This window comes from Cyprinus carpio, chromosome A18, assembly GCF_018340385.1.
Source record: "Cyprinus carpio isolate SPL01 chromosome A18, ASM1834038v1, whole genome shotgun sequence".
Classification (NCBI taxonomy): Eukaryota; Metazoa; Chordata; class Actinopteri; order Cypriniformes; family Cyprinidae; genus Cyprinus; species Cyprinus carpio.
In genome coordinates this window covers 7,611,133-7,628,689 of record NC_056589.1, presented here as the reverse complement: position 1 = coordinate 7,628,689, position 17,557 = coordinate 7,611,133, and the positions used below count along the sequence as shown (strand labels likewise).

The following is a 17,557-nucleotide window of genomic DNA, read 5'->3' as shown; positions in this document are numbered from 1 at the left end:
GACAACAATGAGACTGCCTACAGGGAGGAGGTACAGCACCTGGCCATATGGTGTGCCGACAACAACCTGCTTCTTAACACCAACAAGACAAAGGAGCTCATTGTGGACTTCAGGAAGAAGAAAGGAAGCACGCATGACCCCATCCACATTAACGGGATGGTTGTTGAACGTGTCTCCAGCTTCAGGTTCCTGGGAACCATCTCGGAGGACCTGTCCTGGACCACAAACACCTCTAGCCTGGTCAAGAAGGCTCACCAGTGCCTCTTCTTCCTCAGGACACTGAAGAAGAACCAGCTGTCTTCAGCCATCCTGGTGAACTTTTACCGGTGTGCGATCGAGAGCATCCTGACCAGCTGCATCACAGTCTGGTATGGGAACTGCTCAGTTGCTGACCATAAGGCACTGCAGAGGGTGGTGAAAACCGCCCAATGCATCACAGGGACACCACTTCTTGCTGTTGTGTGAGTACATAGAAAAATGCTGTCTACGTCGAGTTCGCAGCATTCTTAAGGACTCCTCTCACCCTGACCATAGACTGTTTAACCTCCTGCCCTCCGGGAGGCTTTTCAGGTGCCTCCGGACAATGACCAGCAGATTCAGGAACAGCTTGTCCCTACAGCTGTCTCCTTACTGAACTCTGCCCTCTGACACCCCCAACACCCCCCACACCACACACACAGACTTCTCACCCCTCCTCATCACTACATCTGATTAATTACAAACAAGCAAAAAACAATAAACTTGTTATTACTTGCACTATTGTCTGTTCTTCCAGAATACTGAGTAATCCATTTGCACACTGAAATATTTTCTATGCACTTTTACTGTCCATTGCACTAGTGTAAATGATGTTCATATGTTCATAGTCTCTGCTTATACACCCCTACCTGTGGAGAGTTCTACAGATTTAGCTGTTACAGCAATTTGTTGGAGGAGATGATTCGTCAGACAGAACTCAAATCGCTCAAATCGCTACTGACTACTGGTTATTTCAGCACTTACCCTGTCAAACCACCAGATATAGGTGTTATCATTTAACTTTAGTGGATAAAATATGTCCTGGTCACATCTCACCCCAAATTTCTTTCTTTGAGCAATAAAACCAGTGTTATCAGATGATTTGTCTTTGGTTGTCATGGAACCAGGGCCCTGTTCCCCTTTTAGAGGTGATAAGGGCCTTTTGCACCACTTTAGTTCCAGAACTAAATGAACAGTTCTAAAGTACTGGGACAATTTTGCACAAACTGTTTCCCAGTACCATTTAAAGGGTTGCATTCACACCGAGAGAGTGTACTAGGACGTGACGTAAGCCGGTCGACAGCAATGTCATTTGTGCGTGGCATTCAACAACGTTAACAAATGAAGAACAACGTTAACAACAGGAGGATGGAGGAAACTGTGATCAGAGCTGTGTTTTTGTTGTGTCTCACGGGTTTCACAATAATGGACATGGAATGCCGACGTATACCTAAAGTGATTTAAAGAACGGAAAGCAGGACTAAGAATCTCCAACGACAACTGGCAGTGCTACATTTGCTACAAGTGCCTACACTTCAGCGTCCGTATATTTATCACTGTTCGTCATACTTGCAAAATAAGTTGACACAATGTTTACAGTATGTTACACAGCATTTTAAATAATGGCGGGTGAGGGTCTTAAGTCTTTGGTTCTTTTAATTGTGATGATTTTGGCTCACATTTAACAAAACCCCACCAATTCACTATCTCAACAAATTAGAATATGGTGACATCCAATCAGCTAATCAACTCAAAATACCTGCAAAGGTTTCCTGAGCCTTCAAAATGGTGTCTCAGTTTGGTAAACTAGGCTACACAATCATGGGGAAGATTGCTGATCTGAGAGTTCTCCAGAAGACAATCATTGGCACCCTTCACAAGGAGGGTAAGCCACAAACATTCATTGCCAAAGAAGCTGGCTGATCACAGAGTGCTGTATCCAAGCATTTTAACAGAAAGTTGAGTGGAAGGAAAAGTGTGGAAGAAAAAGATGCACAACCAACCGAGAGAACCGCAGCCTTATGAGGATTGTCAAGCAAAATCGATTCAAGAATTTGAGTGAACTTCACAAGGAATGGACTGAGGCTGGGGTCAAGGCATCAAGAGCCACCACACACAGACGTGTCAGGAATTTGGCTACAGTTGTCGTATTCCTCTTGTTAAGCCACTCCTGAACCACAGACAATGTCAGAGGTGTCTTACCTGGGCTAAGGAGAAGAAGAACTGGACTGTTGCCCAGTGGTCCAGTGCTCTCAGATGAGAGCAAGTTTTGTATTTCATTTGGAAACCAAGGTCCTGGAGTCTGGAGGAAGGTTGGAGAAGCCCATAGCCCAAGTTGCTTGAAGTCCAGTGTTAAGTTTCCACAGTCTGTGATGATTTAGGGTGCAATGTCATCTGCTGGTGTTGGTCCATTGTGTTTTTTGAAAAGTCACTGCACACGTTTACCAAGAAATTTTGGAGCACTTCATGCTTCCTTCTGCTGACCAGCTTTTTGAAGATGCTGATTTCATTTTCCAGCAGGATTTGGCACATGCCCACACTGTCAAAAGCACCAAAAGTTGGTTAAATGACCATGGTGTTGGTGTGCTTGACTGGCCAGCAAACTTACCAGACCTGAAGCCCATAGAGAATCTATGGGATATTGTCAAGAGGAAAATGAGAAACAAGAGACCAAAAAATGCAGATGAGCTGAAGGCCACTGTCAAAGAAACCTGGGCTTCCATACCACCACAGCAGTGCCACAAACTGATCACCTCCATGCCCGACGCCAAATTGAGGCAGTAATTAAAGCAAAAGGAGCCCCTACCAAGTATTGAGTACATGTACAGTAAATGAACATACTTTCCCGAAGGTAAACAATTCACTTAAAATTTGAACATTGAATTTATTTAATACATGAGTTTCACAATTTGAGTTGAATTACTGAAATGAAATGACTTCAATATTGGGTATGAGCTAGATTTATTTTATTTATTTTTAAATCATCTATGAATAATATTCCTCGTGATAATTGTGTTGTTGTGGCTGGAGATTTTATTTGTACTCTTGATCATACATTTGATAGAAATCATGATGAACCTCGTCTTAATTTAGCAGAAGCTCTTAAGAAACCAATAATATTCCATTCGCTTGTAGATGTGTGGAGAGAATAATTTCCTAAAAATATACATGGCTGAAAATTAATTCCAATACAATATCAGGGGTTAGATTAGATATGTTCAGAAATGTAGAAGAGGAAGATTTTTTTGATAGTAGAATTAATCCTACATCAATTTCTGATCATTATTATGTCTCTGTTATGGTTACAACAAGTAGTAATTTTATATATCTTATTGGCATTTTAACAGCTTGTTTCAAGATTGTACATTTGTGTATTTATTGTCTTTCTTTTGGAGAGCTTGGAGAGAGAGGAAAACAGCGTTTAAGTCCCTAAGTTAGCTAATTTTTCATTTCAGATAAGTTAGCTGTGGAACATTGGGGAAATTCAATTTCAGTTGTTTTGTCAACAATGCAAAAGAAATCCAGAAGAAAACTGAACAGCTGGAAAAAATGGGACTTGACAAATAATTATTTCTAATGTCTAAAAAACTAATTGAAGGTTTGGGCATTAGTGGGTTCTATCAGTCTGTATTAAGTGAATGGAGTATTTAAAGTTGAAAGAGAATCATTTTGGTCTTGAAGAACCACTTTTTATATAATTCATGGGTGTGTCATCAATATAGTTTACCAAGCATTAAAATCAACACCTTTATTTCATCTGGTGTTTTAAAAGTTGGAGATTTAATTGACACAGAACAAAATAAGTGTTTTTCTGTACAAGAAATCATCAAACAAATGTATGACAGGATAAGGAAAGTATGAGACAACTCTTCTCTTTATAAAAACATCAACACATTTCTTTTTCTGAAAGTAGTAAGCAGCATTTATAAATAGCTTGTGTGAAATCCAGATTTTGTGAATATTTTAAAATCTTTTTCTGAACACAAAATGGTGGAGTTATCTTTCAGTTCCAGTTCTAGTTCCATGAACTGCCTTGATGGCATTTGTTTATTAAAAGTCCATTACCAAAAATACCAGGAGATATACAATAGCTTATCCTGCATTTTGCATTTGCAACAAAGACTTTTTGTTTGTAACCTTAATATATATTCAGTTTGTACATTTTATAATTCGCCAGATACTGGTTTTAATATTTTTTGTAATTGTTATAGAATTATATCTTTTTTTGATCTTTGGAGAAAATTTTGAAAGGGTTTGGTTGGAATTCTTTCAAAAACAATATTCATTAATCTGTGTAAATATTGTAAGTCTCAAAGTGGTGCAAGTGGTCAAACGAAAGTTAACTATTTGGAAAGCGTATCTTAACTGAAAATGAAGGGAAAATAATCAGTATAGTAGAACTGTTTTAAAGCCTTGGTGGAATCCAGAGTTAAAATAGAGTATGAATTGTATAAAATAAATAATGATTCATTGGGATTTGGGAAATCTGATTCATTTTAGTAAATCGATTCATTTGGGCAGTTCTAACAGAATATGTTGACATGAAAAACACATTATTTTTCAAATACTGTACATTATTGTAGGTCCTCTATGCCCCGCCTCTCTCAAATGCTCTTTCAAGCCTGAAAGGGGAGCAGAGTCGCGTGGCAGACACAGTGATGAAGCTCGTTTGTATTTTCAGTACACAACGGACGGTTAAGACAGCTGACTCCACTGTGTGACCCAGTCTCTCTCTCTCTCTTTCTCTCTCTCTCACAGGCGCGCGCACACACATAAGCACACACCACAACGCGCAAAAACTCCGCATTTGAACATTCAAAAGCAAATACTTAAACTAATAACAAAACATACTAACAGTAGCTGATTAAGAAGCACCAGATTGTTGTAGCAAAGTCAGAATTACCTCCTCTCTTAGGCTCACAAAACGGTCGTCCACGGTGCGTTGCTGTTCTGTTGTAAGTTATCTTAAAGCTTCCTTAATGCATCTACTTTCGGAACGCCAAATAAAGTGCTTTTGCTTTCTCCTAGATACACACAGCATCTCCCTGACATGGCTGCTTCAACGCTAACTGCGGTTACTGAAACCATGCCCTTCTTTCTTTGCATGAAGATTTGGGCGGCATTACGCAAACCATGCCTTCTTTCTTTGCATGAATATATATATTATATTGAATGAACCATTTTAGGGGGGGCATGGCAGAGTCTTACCCTTACGAAAAAAAAAGTTTATTCAAGTGTGCTATTAGTATACTTCTTTTAAACTAAAAATAGGAAAGTATGCTTTTAGTTTACTTTTTATGTACTTCTCAGAAATGGGCTTTATGTACTCCTCAGAAATAAAGTTAAAATGACATTTAAGTATACTTGACTTATACTTACAAAAAGTCTAAATATACTTGAACTTTACTTAAGTATACTTAATAAAATAAACTTGAAGTATACTACTTTTTGGTAAGGGTAACTTTAATAAAGAATAACTCTTTGGATTTGAGACTTTAGTCTTTGCAACTTAACAGATCTTCTTTATGCACCAAGAGCTTGTAACACTCCAAAGAGAAAGGAAAAATTGAAATTGCATCATATGACCCCTTTAATATTTAAAAGGAAGTTGTGTATAAATACAAATGTCATTTTTGTAAATGATGATGTTGATGAATTAGTGCTCAATTGGTATTGTTAACAACACTGAATTAAAAAATGTATTTATTATTTGTTATTAATTATCGTCATCAGTTATAAAATGTTTTTATGATATAATGGTTAAATAAAAAGTGTTTAAAGTCAAAAACATCTCTCTTTCTCTTTCTCTCTCTCTGTCATCTATACAGTCATCTTAGATGACTGTTTAAATCTTGCTGAATGAAATCTGACCCTCAACCGGACAACACTAATTCATTCAACACCTAGAATGAATGATACTGTCTCACTCTGGAAGGATTGAGGAGATCAGTAAGATCAGCTGAGAGATTATTCTGTGAGGCTGTAGAATTTATTTATTAATTTGTCTTTTAAAGATGAATTCATGTTTTATTCTGCTCTCAGTGTTAGTTTTGTTATATTACTGTAATATGCCTGTAGGTGGTGTATTTCAGAGCTACATTTCCTTATGTGATGCTGCTTGTGTTGCTGATTTGTTGGTTGACTCTTCCTGGAGCTCTGCAGGGGGTTGTGTTTTACCTGTTCCCTAAACTGGCTTGTCTTTCTCCTACAGTGTGTGTTTTGCCTCTCTCATTGCACTAGGCAGTTACAATCGATACAACAACATCTACAGGTCAGTATTGGTACTATAAAATTATTTTTTTTTAAATACATGAATAAATGAATTTGTCATTGTCATTGTCAGATCTCACAGGACTAGCATTCATAGCTTATCCACAGGCAGTAGCTATGATGCCTCTCCCTCAGTTGTGGGCTGTTTGTTTCTTCATCATGATTATTTTGCTGGGCCTAGATACACAGGTGAGCTACAACTGTCACATACACATACATTTATAAAACCTGTGTGTATATATATATATATACATATATGTGTTTATTTTTTTTATTTTTTTTTCCCCAAAAAATTGCCATTGAAGTAAAGACTGAATCAAATGTAACATATATCACATGTAAACATAAATACTGTATATAGCTTAAATTCACAGTATTTGGACACTTCAGCCACACTTAAAATGTATCAAATTGCAGTGCAACACCATAATCTCTAAAACAACTAATTAAAAAGTAATTAACTTAAGACTTTTTCTAAAGTTACAATCTTCACATCTTTGCATTTAAATACTTTATTTTTTATTTTACTTTTTTTTATATAAATGTAACTCTTACCTGAACTTGTCAGCATGATTTTATTGTGTCACTTGTTTACCCTACAAACATAGCATATGAGTATGCCGTTAAATTGTAAAATTAAGTTTGCATTATAGCTGCAATCAGCGATACAGAGCCAAGCACCAGGTGAATAAAGCGCAGTGTGGAGCCGGAAGAGCAAAAACAGCAGAAATAGAATGTACAGTACATAAAAAACAATAATAATAAAAAAAAGATTCTGTTTAGTTAAAAGTGAAGAATGAACTCAAAATGAACAGAAGTTCAGATGAGAATGAACAAAAACACATTTCTAATACATAAAATACTATTAATATAAGAAGAAGATGCTGTATTATTGATGTTATAGAATGTACCAATATATACAAAGCTTTATAACTAAATCTGTCAGTTGTTTTATTCTGTATATGGTGACCCTTGAGGGTTGCCTTGGAAACAGTTCACGGGATTTCAGTTCCAAACACTTCAAACTGTGTTTGAAGAGAAGAGATGTGAAGAGAAGTTGAGAAGCTTTACAAGACAAGCTGTTCTTCATTTTCAAGACCAAAGATATTTTGCCACTCTCTTTCCAAGAGATTCATCATCAGTAGATTCATAGGATTGAAACAGATTCAGGACATGAAGTAACACTTAATACAGGGTTAATGCAGGGTTTTAGACTATTAAAATAAGTTGCATGCAAAGTATTAATGTATTTTTTTTTTAACTAAGACCACAAAACAACTGATGGGCTCTTAATGCTTAATGAAAAATAGGGTTTTATAATATTAACAGGCAACTCTGTCTCGATTCAAACTGTTCAGGAAAAGACCAAGCAGAGAAACAAATGTGGCATTAAATGTATGATAAAACAAACCAAAGGCCTTTTAATTAAGCTTTTTATTTGCATCTGCATGTAGTGTAATAGTGTATCTGTTGTGGTGATTCTGACTTAAACTTACAGCAAACATACTGCAAGGAAACTTTGAAAGAATCATATGTTCTTAAAATGCATTAGAATTGCATCACATACTGTACTCCTTGTGCTGCTACATGGGAAACACAAATATCGATCATGTCATAGCATGCCATTTCAAACACAAACTTATGATCTGTTTCACCTGGCCATCAAACACACACACGTCTCAGACCATCCCTACTGTATTGCCATTTATTTGGACTTAAGATCATTGCTGTGTACAAACACACCGTTAATATCTATAACAAGAAAATTAAAGCGTTATTGAAGAAGGGGGCAAAATCAGTCACAAAGAAGAACTCTTAAGTTTATAAAACAATCTGGCTCAAGTGGAAACTGCAGACCTTTCCTCATTCTCTGCATTTATTTTAGGGGAAAATATCTGAAAATCTGCTGTACTGAAACATAAAACGTGTTAAACTATAAAGTACTAAACTCTGAAACCCTAATCAAATTAGCCAAAATATTTTATAAAGGAATATGCAATGATGAGGTGCACAATTTTGTGAATTCTGCAAAATCTCTGTGTGGGCCTGATGGCTTTTTTAGACACAAATCACAACTTCTGTTCCACAGAAATACTCAGTAAGTAAATAAAAGGAAATACATCACAGCAACAACAAATAATACATTAGTGTCATGTCAAGAGTATCAAAAAATGTGCCAAAAAGCTTGGTGCAGTAGTAGAGAATTGGGAAAGAAAAGTAAAGATGTTAAAGAATACATTAAGGCTGGCACAAAACACTATTAACCCAAGAAAATTCACAAATACACAGACGTCATGATCTGTGATCAAATGAATGGGAAATACAGCTCACATAAACACTCAAATTTGACCTTTCATCTCAGAGCGAACCCAATTCAGAAGGCTTGAGTAATATGTGTTTTGGTCCATGGTCAAAGATGAAGACGTATAGCAAGCAGATCAATACAATGAGATTAATGAAGTGCGCAGAACTGCATAGAAGAACAAACGCTCCATGGACGTTTACCAAGATCACTGTGAGAATAACTCTCACACAGTTCTTAGTGTCTTTGCATGTGTGGACTTTTCAGGACCTTCTGCACCATCTTTATTTTCTTTAAGTGACAAGGCATCACAGAGGGGATCTCATCACTAATTATTACCAAATTTTTTGCAAAATAACATTCCCAGTCATGTTCTTCAGAAACGCTACATGCTACAAACTGTGACAGCAATTAGAAATTATTCAACTAGTCTCTGATATAAATCAACATAAAGTAGGAAACAGGCTGTCATTTTTGTTTACTCTGTGCTTGACTATTCATGAAGTTTTGCTATCGAAAACATTTGCAAACGGCCACTGAAAACCTGAAGTCGCCACTTGATTTCATCACGGGGCAGGATACCGGTTGCAGATAACATTGTCTGTGACAAAACTAACAAGTTGCAGTCCGTAGCATGTGCATTAAATTCTGTGTAGCTCTCATCAGACACTTTGGGTGATTGCTGATGTAGATGAGTAGAAATGTGACGGATTGGAAGATGGCACGCAGCGCAGTCAAGACGCTGTCCTTGAGCATAGCCCTGAGTTCCCATGTGAAGACTGAATATTGGGGCAATGATAACATCTCTGAAATCATGTTTGAGATGTTCGGGAAAGCATCTTGAAGTCTCCCTTGCTGTTTCTCTGCTTAAAACTTACAGTGCTCAGCAGGTTTCTGGGTGCAGTCTAAAGCAGGCGTCCATGTGTAGAGCTGTCTGGAGGCATTATGGGATCATCTGGTGGACTTCTTCTATAGGCTCTGATTTGTTCAGAAGTTGTGGTGCTATCATTGATACAATCATATTGACCTGTTGACTGCCATTCTGCATCTGGCATTGGAGCTAGAAGAGGAGATGGGGGTGCCACCTCTTCAGTCCCATTAAGTCCATATCCATATACCACAGGAGTATCAGGTTTGGTGCTGGTGGCTGCCTCGACTTCCACCTTTGATTGAGACCCTCCATTGTTGCTGTCTGTAGGTAGGCACTTGAGGCTGGGATAGTGCCCAGACTCAGCCATGACCTGTTGGAGCTTCTCCCAGGCAGCTGGAGCATCAGCACCTGCTTGGGCGGCCTGGAAAAGCAGATGGGCATGTTGACGGAGCTGGGCTATGTCTCGTTCGGTTGCGGCATTTTGCCGCAGCAGATCCTGCGTCCTTAAGGTGATGTCCAGTAGCCCCAACTGGCTCAGAATCTCCACTGTGTTGAGGAAGCGACGGTGCCGTGATGTCCCTTTGAGGTTGTTTGACTCTTTGCCAGAGTCACTATTTGGTTCTGGGCAATGCTTATGGGGCCCTTTTCTGGGCTGGATGAGGTCGTTGGAAGAGGGTGGGGAAAGCGTCTGAGTGCTTGAGATTGATGGAGAGCTCACGTTGAGGGAGGCAGAGGGACTAGATGGGCGGCAAGGGCTCTGGTGCTGGTGAGAGACAGAAAGTGTCTCATGGCCAGCAGACAGCAACCGTGAGAGGGATTGAGAGTGTAACAACAAGTTGTTCTCTGGCTGTTTGTGCAGATGCTGCTTGGCAGCTTGCGTGGTTGTGGAAACCTCATCTCTCTTCTCCTCCGTGCATACTCTCTTACTCAGGCTGTGCTCCTCTGTGTTACTTCCTCTACCGGCTGTAGGTTTCTCTGGGGTTTTCTTACTCGGGTGAGGTGCTATTCGAGGATAGGAGTTTAGGATGGGGAGGTAAGTGTTTTTGTTCTTCTTTACACCTTTGCTTTCGGATCTCTGTGGCTCGGGTTTGAGGATGTGCAACGGGGCACTTTGATTGATGCCAGGTTGTTGTAGCAAGAGAACGTGGGTGGAAGCCTGACTGCCTGTAGCACCTCTATCCCATGACAGAGCTGAAGGAAGGATGTGGTCCTGACCAGACTGCCCAGGCGGGAGAAAGAAAAAGAGGGGGAAAGACAGAATTCCTTCTTGTATAGAGCAGTTTTACATTAAGAAACCATGAGTAATATGTTCCATTTGTAGCATATTTCACAGTAATATCTTATTTTATAGGATGTGTTGTTGTCTGTGGGACTGGCTTCCACTCTTGTGTTCATCACAAGCACTTAGGACCTTCGGACACCTTTAACCACACATCATTCACATCAATGCCACACATCGTTCGGTTTTCTTTTTACCTCTTCTCTCATATTTTCCCTGCCATCTGCCTAATTAAATTTATCTTTGGCTTTGGTTTAAAATATAATAAGCTGCCTTGTCTACTTTCTTCATACAATAAAAAAGGAACCTTGTAAGTGACTTGTAAGTGTTTTGGAGCACAGCCTCTTACTCTTTCCACATGTATTGCCTCACCTGCTTCAACACCACATTCTTAATGATGAATATGGGGGTTAGTTCAGGCGTCTCGGACACCAGCATGTGGCTTCCCTGTAGGGGGCCTTGATCTGCTCCACCCAAACCCTTGCGGACCTGAGGCACATTCACACTGCTCTGCTGGTCATCTGCATACGTCTGCAAGGAGTCTGAGCCAGTGTCTGGGAAAGAAAGAGTAGGTAAGTAGGAGTAAAAAGGGCAGTAGGAGGAGAAAGGGCATTGGATGGAACAGAAAAAAAGTGAAGGAAAAGGCAAGAGGAAGGATGGGAAACAAAAAGAGAAATACAAAACCGAGAGGGATGGCAGTCTCAGTAATGACAATTCAAATGAAGGACCATTCAATGCCGAAACCTTGAAGTTTTAGCACGGATGTTACTTAAGCCTCATAAAACTACACTTTATGGTCAGAAGTACACTTCTAATGAAGACGTTTAACTCTTTCAGCTGCATGTGTTTGCCTTTCAGTTTGGCACACATGTACCGAATGAATATAGTGTTGTTTTAACCACTACGTGTGCTGAACTTCTCTGTGTGTGGAACGTAATTTTAAACTCAGTTTTCCCCCTACGATGGAACAATAATGTTTTTATCAGTATATTTTCTAGTTGCAAACGCATCTGAAAAATAACAAAGGAATAACGAAGCTGCCAGAAAAATGCATGATCCAATTTGCCTGCGTTATATAATTATTATGTGATTCACTACAGGAGTTTTTCCAATTGCCAGAACTTTTGCTCACCATTCGACCACCAGGTGAGATTGATTCAGTGATTTAAAGTACTGTATACAGTATATACTGAATTAAATGGGACTGAAATTCACAGAAACCTGTGCAGGGATTGCTTTGTGTTTTTTTATATATTGTATGTTGGGACAATTGTTGTTCTTAATACACCTTTGAGCAAACTGTATGGTTTGTCATAATAGTAAAAGTAGTGTGAACTGAGTCTCTTAGCTGGCGAATATAACAGTAGGACTGTCAATTGATACTCACCCGAGTAACCAGAGTCTTTCTCAGAGCAGCGCGAATCACGTCCATTTGTTTTCTGTTCTGTGTGTGCTCTTGCTTTAGAGGCCAAAAGGGCCGCGCTGTTGCTTTTGTCTTTAGCATTTTTACTGGCTGGACGGGAGGTGCGTTCCCTCTCTCCTACACACCCTTGGGCATCACCTCTCGGTTCCTTGGGCATCCTAAGCCCTGAAAGCAGAGAGACACAGCTGGGCAGACAGTAGCCTCATGCAGAATATATTTACCCATTTCTAACAAGGGGCATGAAGTTTGTTCTCAAGGTATGTAAGATAAACATTTTTGATCAGCAGCACTAATAAACTGAAGAGTTTAGTTCCAAAATGCCACATTTATGCCAACAAAGGGTGAACTGCGGAAATTTCAATTTCAACTTTTTCTAGGGGAGCATTTTTTTAATTAGGTTTTATTATTTACAAAAAAAAGTGTATTGTGTTCTGTGAGCTGCTTAATTGTTATAAGAACACTTGATCTACAGGAAATGTATGTAAATTTAAAACACAAGACATTGTATCACTAGTCAGTTTTTTGTAACAAGCTTTTTCTGTCATGACAATCACAATGTATTCAGAGATACTGTACAAAATGTAGCCTTTCTCTAAATGACTGTCCACCACAAAGAACACAAAACACTTCTGAATATTAAAAGGGTCATATGACTTTGCTAAAAGGAACATTATTTGGTGTAATGCAATGTGCTTATGCGGTTTAAGGTTCAAAAAACTCATAATTTTCCACATAATGTACATTATTGTTGCTCCTCTATGCCCCGCCTTACTGAAACGCATCGATTTTTACAAAGCTCATCATTCTGAAAAGCGAGGTGTGCTCTGATTGGCCAGCTATCCAGTGTATTGTGATTTGCTGAATGCCTCAAGCTTATGACAGAAATGTTATGCCCCTTACTATACTGTGATGCCGTCTTCACGGCACGAAGAGACAAAACCAGTAAAACCCATTACAAACTAGGCATTGTTTGCATCCTGTGGGGATGTATTTACTGATTATAATGACTTATACTGTCTTTTAAGGCATTGCATTGCATATCGCACCGCGTAAACATAAAACCATGTCTGCATTTGTGATCGGAGAAATGACAAACAACGAGTGCTACGCTACACTGCTCAAAACTCTCATTTGAGTCATCAGTGGCAAATTCTTTAAATATGTAAACATACTTACAGGCTTTGAGTCAGAAGTGCCAGACTGTCCTTGCAAAGTTGGAATTGCTAAACAGTCCTCGTCCTCCGTAAAATGCGCTGCACACATCTGAATATTTGGGTTGAACTGTTCTGGAACAGTGTTGAAATACAACTTAACCACTGATTTCTAGTTGTGTCCTTTTTTGGAAGGCCAAACAAAGTAGTTTCACTTTCACAGTGAAACACACAGCGTCTCCACGACATGGCGGCAGCAGCAACAGCGAGAATAAAAGTTAAGCTTTCTTTCTTTGCATGAACATTTGGGCGGTGTTATGTAAATTAGGGCTGCACAATTAATCAAATTTCTAATTGCGATTACAATTATGGATGCCACAATTACATAATCGTTCAAAGCGGTAATTAAACGTTCAAAGTCCACTTATATTATTATGCGTGCTTAAGATGCGTTTTTTTTCTTTCTACATGTTATCTGAAGGGTTTTTCCCATTATTTTAATTTTAGTTTTAGTATAACATTATAATACCATTCATATTTTTACTTTTTATAATTTAAAGAAGAAACCAATCTGATGTATAGTTGACATTTGAGACTTAATACTATAAAAAAGCACTAAAAGTTTTTCAGTTAGTGTTTTCAGCTTGTTTATTTTCATATAAAATATGGCATGCAGTTGCATGAAACAATGGTATAAACATCATTCAATGTAAATTGTGATAATTGTAATTAATAATCGCAATTACAATTTCAAGTGAATAATCGACAATTATGATTTTTGTCATAATCGTGCAGCCTTAATTATGATTTTTGTCATTATTGTGGTGGATTTGTTGGTTGTTGTTAGAATGAGCTGTTTTAGGAGGGCGTGGTTGACTCTTAACTTTCATAAAGAATCTCTTTGGATTTGAGACTTTAGTCTTTGCAACTTTACAGATCTTCTGTATGCACCAAGAGCTTGTAACACTCCAAAGAGAAAGAGAACATTTTAATTGCATCATATGACCCTTTTAACTGACCATTAAAGTGACTACACACACATGCATTATGTATATATGTACACTCTGAACACACTGAACTCACTGCTAATACACAGTTGTTCATTGCGATCGCCAGTCTGTGCCATGTGTTACATATATGAACCATGTTTTCAACTTAAAAAAAACAATCAGGCTTTTGTATATTCTCATTTACCAACATTTCAGAAATGTAGAGTACATGAAAGTTAAATGGTTTTTCACCACCATGTTAGTGCACATAAAAGGCATTTTATAAAAGGTCAAAAACACTTTAACTACAGACTGGATACAATCAACTCTAAATTGTAATTGGATTTATTCTGCTTGCCACTGTAAAAATACTGATGATACAATCAACTCTAAATTGTAATTGGATTTATTCTGCTTGCCACTGTAAAATACTGATTATTCTGCTTGCCACTGTAAAATACTGATAAATACTGCTATCACTGCTCATTAACACTCATGAGTTCTGGAACATTTGCCATGTGATCTCTTGTCAAAGGCAGACAAATGCCAAATTTTTATAGCCCTAATATATATATATATATATATGTATATATGTATGATATAATACTAGATTTATAGAATATATATAGATACAATAACAATATATAGCATTAATATATACATTATTATAGACATCCATATGTAATATATATATATATGTAATGTATGTATATATATGTATTGTATATAATATATATATTATATATAGTAATATATAGGTATATGAATATATCTATATATGTGTATATATATATATATATATAATATACTATATATATATGTATGTATGTATAATATGTATATGTATATATGTTATATATAATATATATATATATATATGTGTGTGTATATATTATATATATATATATATAATATATATATGTGTGTGTGTGTGTGTGTATATATGTATCTATATGTATGTCAAATATGTTATGTATGTATAATATATATCTTATGTATATATGTATAGATATGTAATATATTTTATGTGTGTATATAGGTATATAGCTATATGTATATATGGTATGTATGTAATGTATAGATGTTATATATATAATATGTTTATATGTATGGATATATATATATATAGATATATATATATACATTCATATACATATCTATACATGTCATACATATATATATATATGTATGTATGTATACATATGTATGTATCTATATATATATATATATATATATATATAATTATATATGGATATATATATATATGTTGTGTATATATATATATATATATATATAGATGTATGTATATTTATATGTATATATGTTGTAGCTATAATTGTGTATATATATATATATATGTGTGTGTCTGTATATTATATTATATATAGCTATATATTATCTATATATATATGTGTGTGTGTGTGTGTATATGTATATATATATATATATGTATGTAGAGTATGTATATATATATCTATGTATATATGTATATATATGTTATGTATATTTAATGTGTATATATCTATGTATGTATATTATAATGTATATGTGTATGATATATGTATATGTATATATATAGATATGTAAAATGTATTGTATGTATGTATGTATGTATGTATATATATAAAAATATATATATGATAATACTAATTATAGTATATAAGATATATATATATATATATTCGCAAAGAATCTTTAATTATTATATTACAGTACCTCATGTAACTGTCTCCAAATATAATACACTATCAGGGGATCTCGGTACCTTTAAACTTTTGAACGGTAGTGTATGAAAAAAAAAAAAAATACAGTGTCCAAACTTACCTACCAAGAACTATGAAATATTTGGTCATTGACTTTAATTATCCTGCCAGGAGGAAGGTTATTTATTTAGACACACACACACACAGGGAGCTCTGAGCCCTCCCTTCCCTTACTGTTATGTAATACTACAACAACAGCCGAGCTCAGTCTCTACTTCCTCCTGTTGACACCAGGTCAAAATAACGTGCTTTTACCATCTGCATAGACAACCTTTACGTGTAAATAAAGATGGAACTTAGATACCCTGTCAGACAGATAAACTATCAGTACAAATGGGCTAAAATAAGCTCCTACAGAGCGAAAGACAGTATTTTTCAGAGTAAGCAAAATATGAAAATGAATATGAATATGGATATGAATATAACATCAGCATTGCCTACCTTAGTAATGTACAACACGGATCCTGGTCCCGAGTATTCGGCTCTTCTTCGTCCAGGGTAGCACACACTCCTAACTCCCTGTCCAGGGACAATCTGTACCTCCCGTCATCTCGCTGATAACGATGATGACCACCCAGCGTGACCGAGCCACATTACTTTTGCCTGCACTTTTTCTGGTCGTCTCCAGCCCCTACTTCAAAATTGCAGACTGACAACTCCACCTGCAGTAAACCCCGCCCCACATTATTGGAACCCGCCCATCTGTGTGGTAAGCACGCCATCGGACCAATAGCGGTAAAAATGTTCCGTCTAATCCCGCCCCAAACCCGAGTGACGCAGGGGAATGAGCGGCATGGCCAATGCTGTGATCAGGCACGTGGAGAGGAGGAACGAGACGGTATGACAGGACTGACACGAAACATAACAAGAGGAGTGCCGAGGTAACGACGCATTAGTGTAACTACATTTGGCTGTCCATGTGTTGGCTATTTTGTAATCCTGACCGCTGACTATCTGTTGAGCCAAATACAGGAAGTATGAGCAGTTAACGCTTAACAGTGCAGGCCAAAGTGTGAATATTGCAGCTTTTATGTTTTATGTAAGTTGGTGTCAGTCAAATCACAAAGGATAGTCAGATTGGATGCTGCTAATTCAACGCCATGTGACCAAAATAAATAAATAAATAAATAAAAATAAATTAAAGTAGGTGTGAGCTGTTAGTGGACACCAAAAGGTTTTAGCTTTGAACCCCGTGTGTTAATAAAGTAGAGTGTATTAGTTTATGTGTTTGTTTTTGGTAGAGACTTAGAGGTTTTAGCTTAATAATGGTGTGAAGTGCTGCTTTAATTACGTTATATTGTTTTTTTTGCCATGAAGTGTTTAATAAATTTTATTGCACGTGTTTACAGTTATAATATTTCAGCTTAATCTGATTCGAACAATTAAAAGGTTCAATAATTATACAATGATCTTACATTAATTTAATTAATGTAGTGGTAAAAATCCATATAAACCGGAGATATAGTTATATCTGGTTGTTACTGTTTAGAA

At 36.9% G+C, this 17,557-nt stretch overlaps 1 protein-coding gene across 2 annotated transcripts; it reads right to left on the bottom strand.

The window, feature by feature from the left end:
• Positions 1–7,703: 7,703 nt before the first annotated feature.
• LOC109087903 (CLOCK-interacting pacemaker-like) lies at positions 7,704–16,727 on the bottom strand. Of its 2 annotated transcripts, XM_042774933.1 has the most exons (5): positions 16,508–16,727; positions 16,020–16,068; positions 12,128–12,328; positions 11,114–11,294; positions 7,704–10,690 (listed from the first exon to the last, which is right to left on the bottom strand). In XM_042774933.1, exons 3-5 carry the CDS (start codon positions 12,318–12,320, stop codon positions 9,496–9,498), a joined length of 1,569 nt encoding a protein of 522 aa, XP_042630867.1. In that variant the 5' UTR covers positions 12,321–12,328; positions 16,020–16,068; positions 16,508–16,727; the 3' UTR covers positions 7,704–9,495. The 2 variants fall into 2 exon arrangements, with proteins under 2 accessions (XP_042630867.1, XP_042630866.1); XM_042774932.1 differs by lacking the exon at positions 16,020–16,068.
• Between the last annotated feature and the right edge of the window lie 830 nt (positions 16,728–17,557).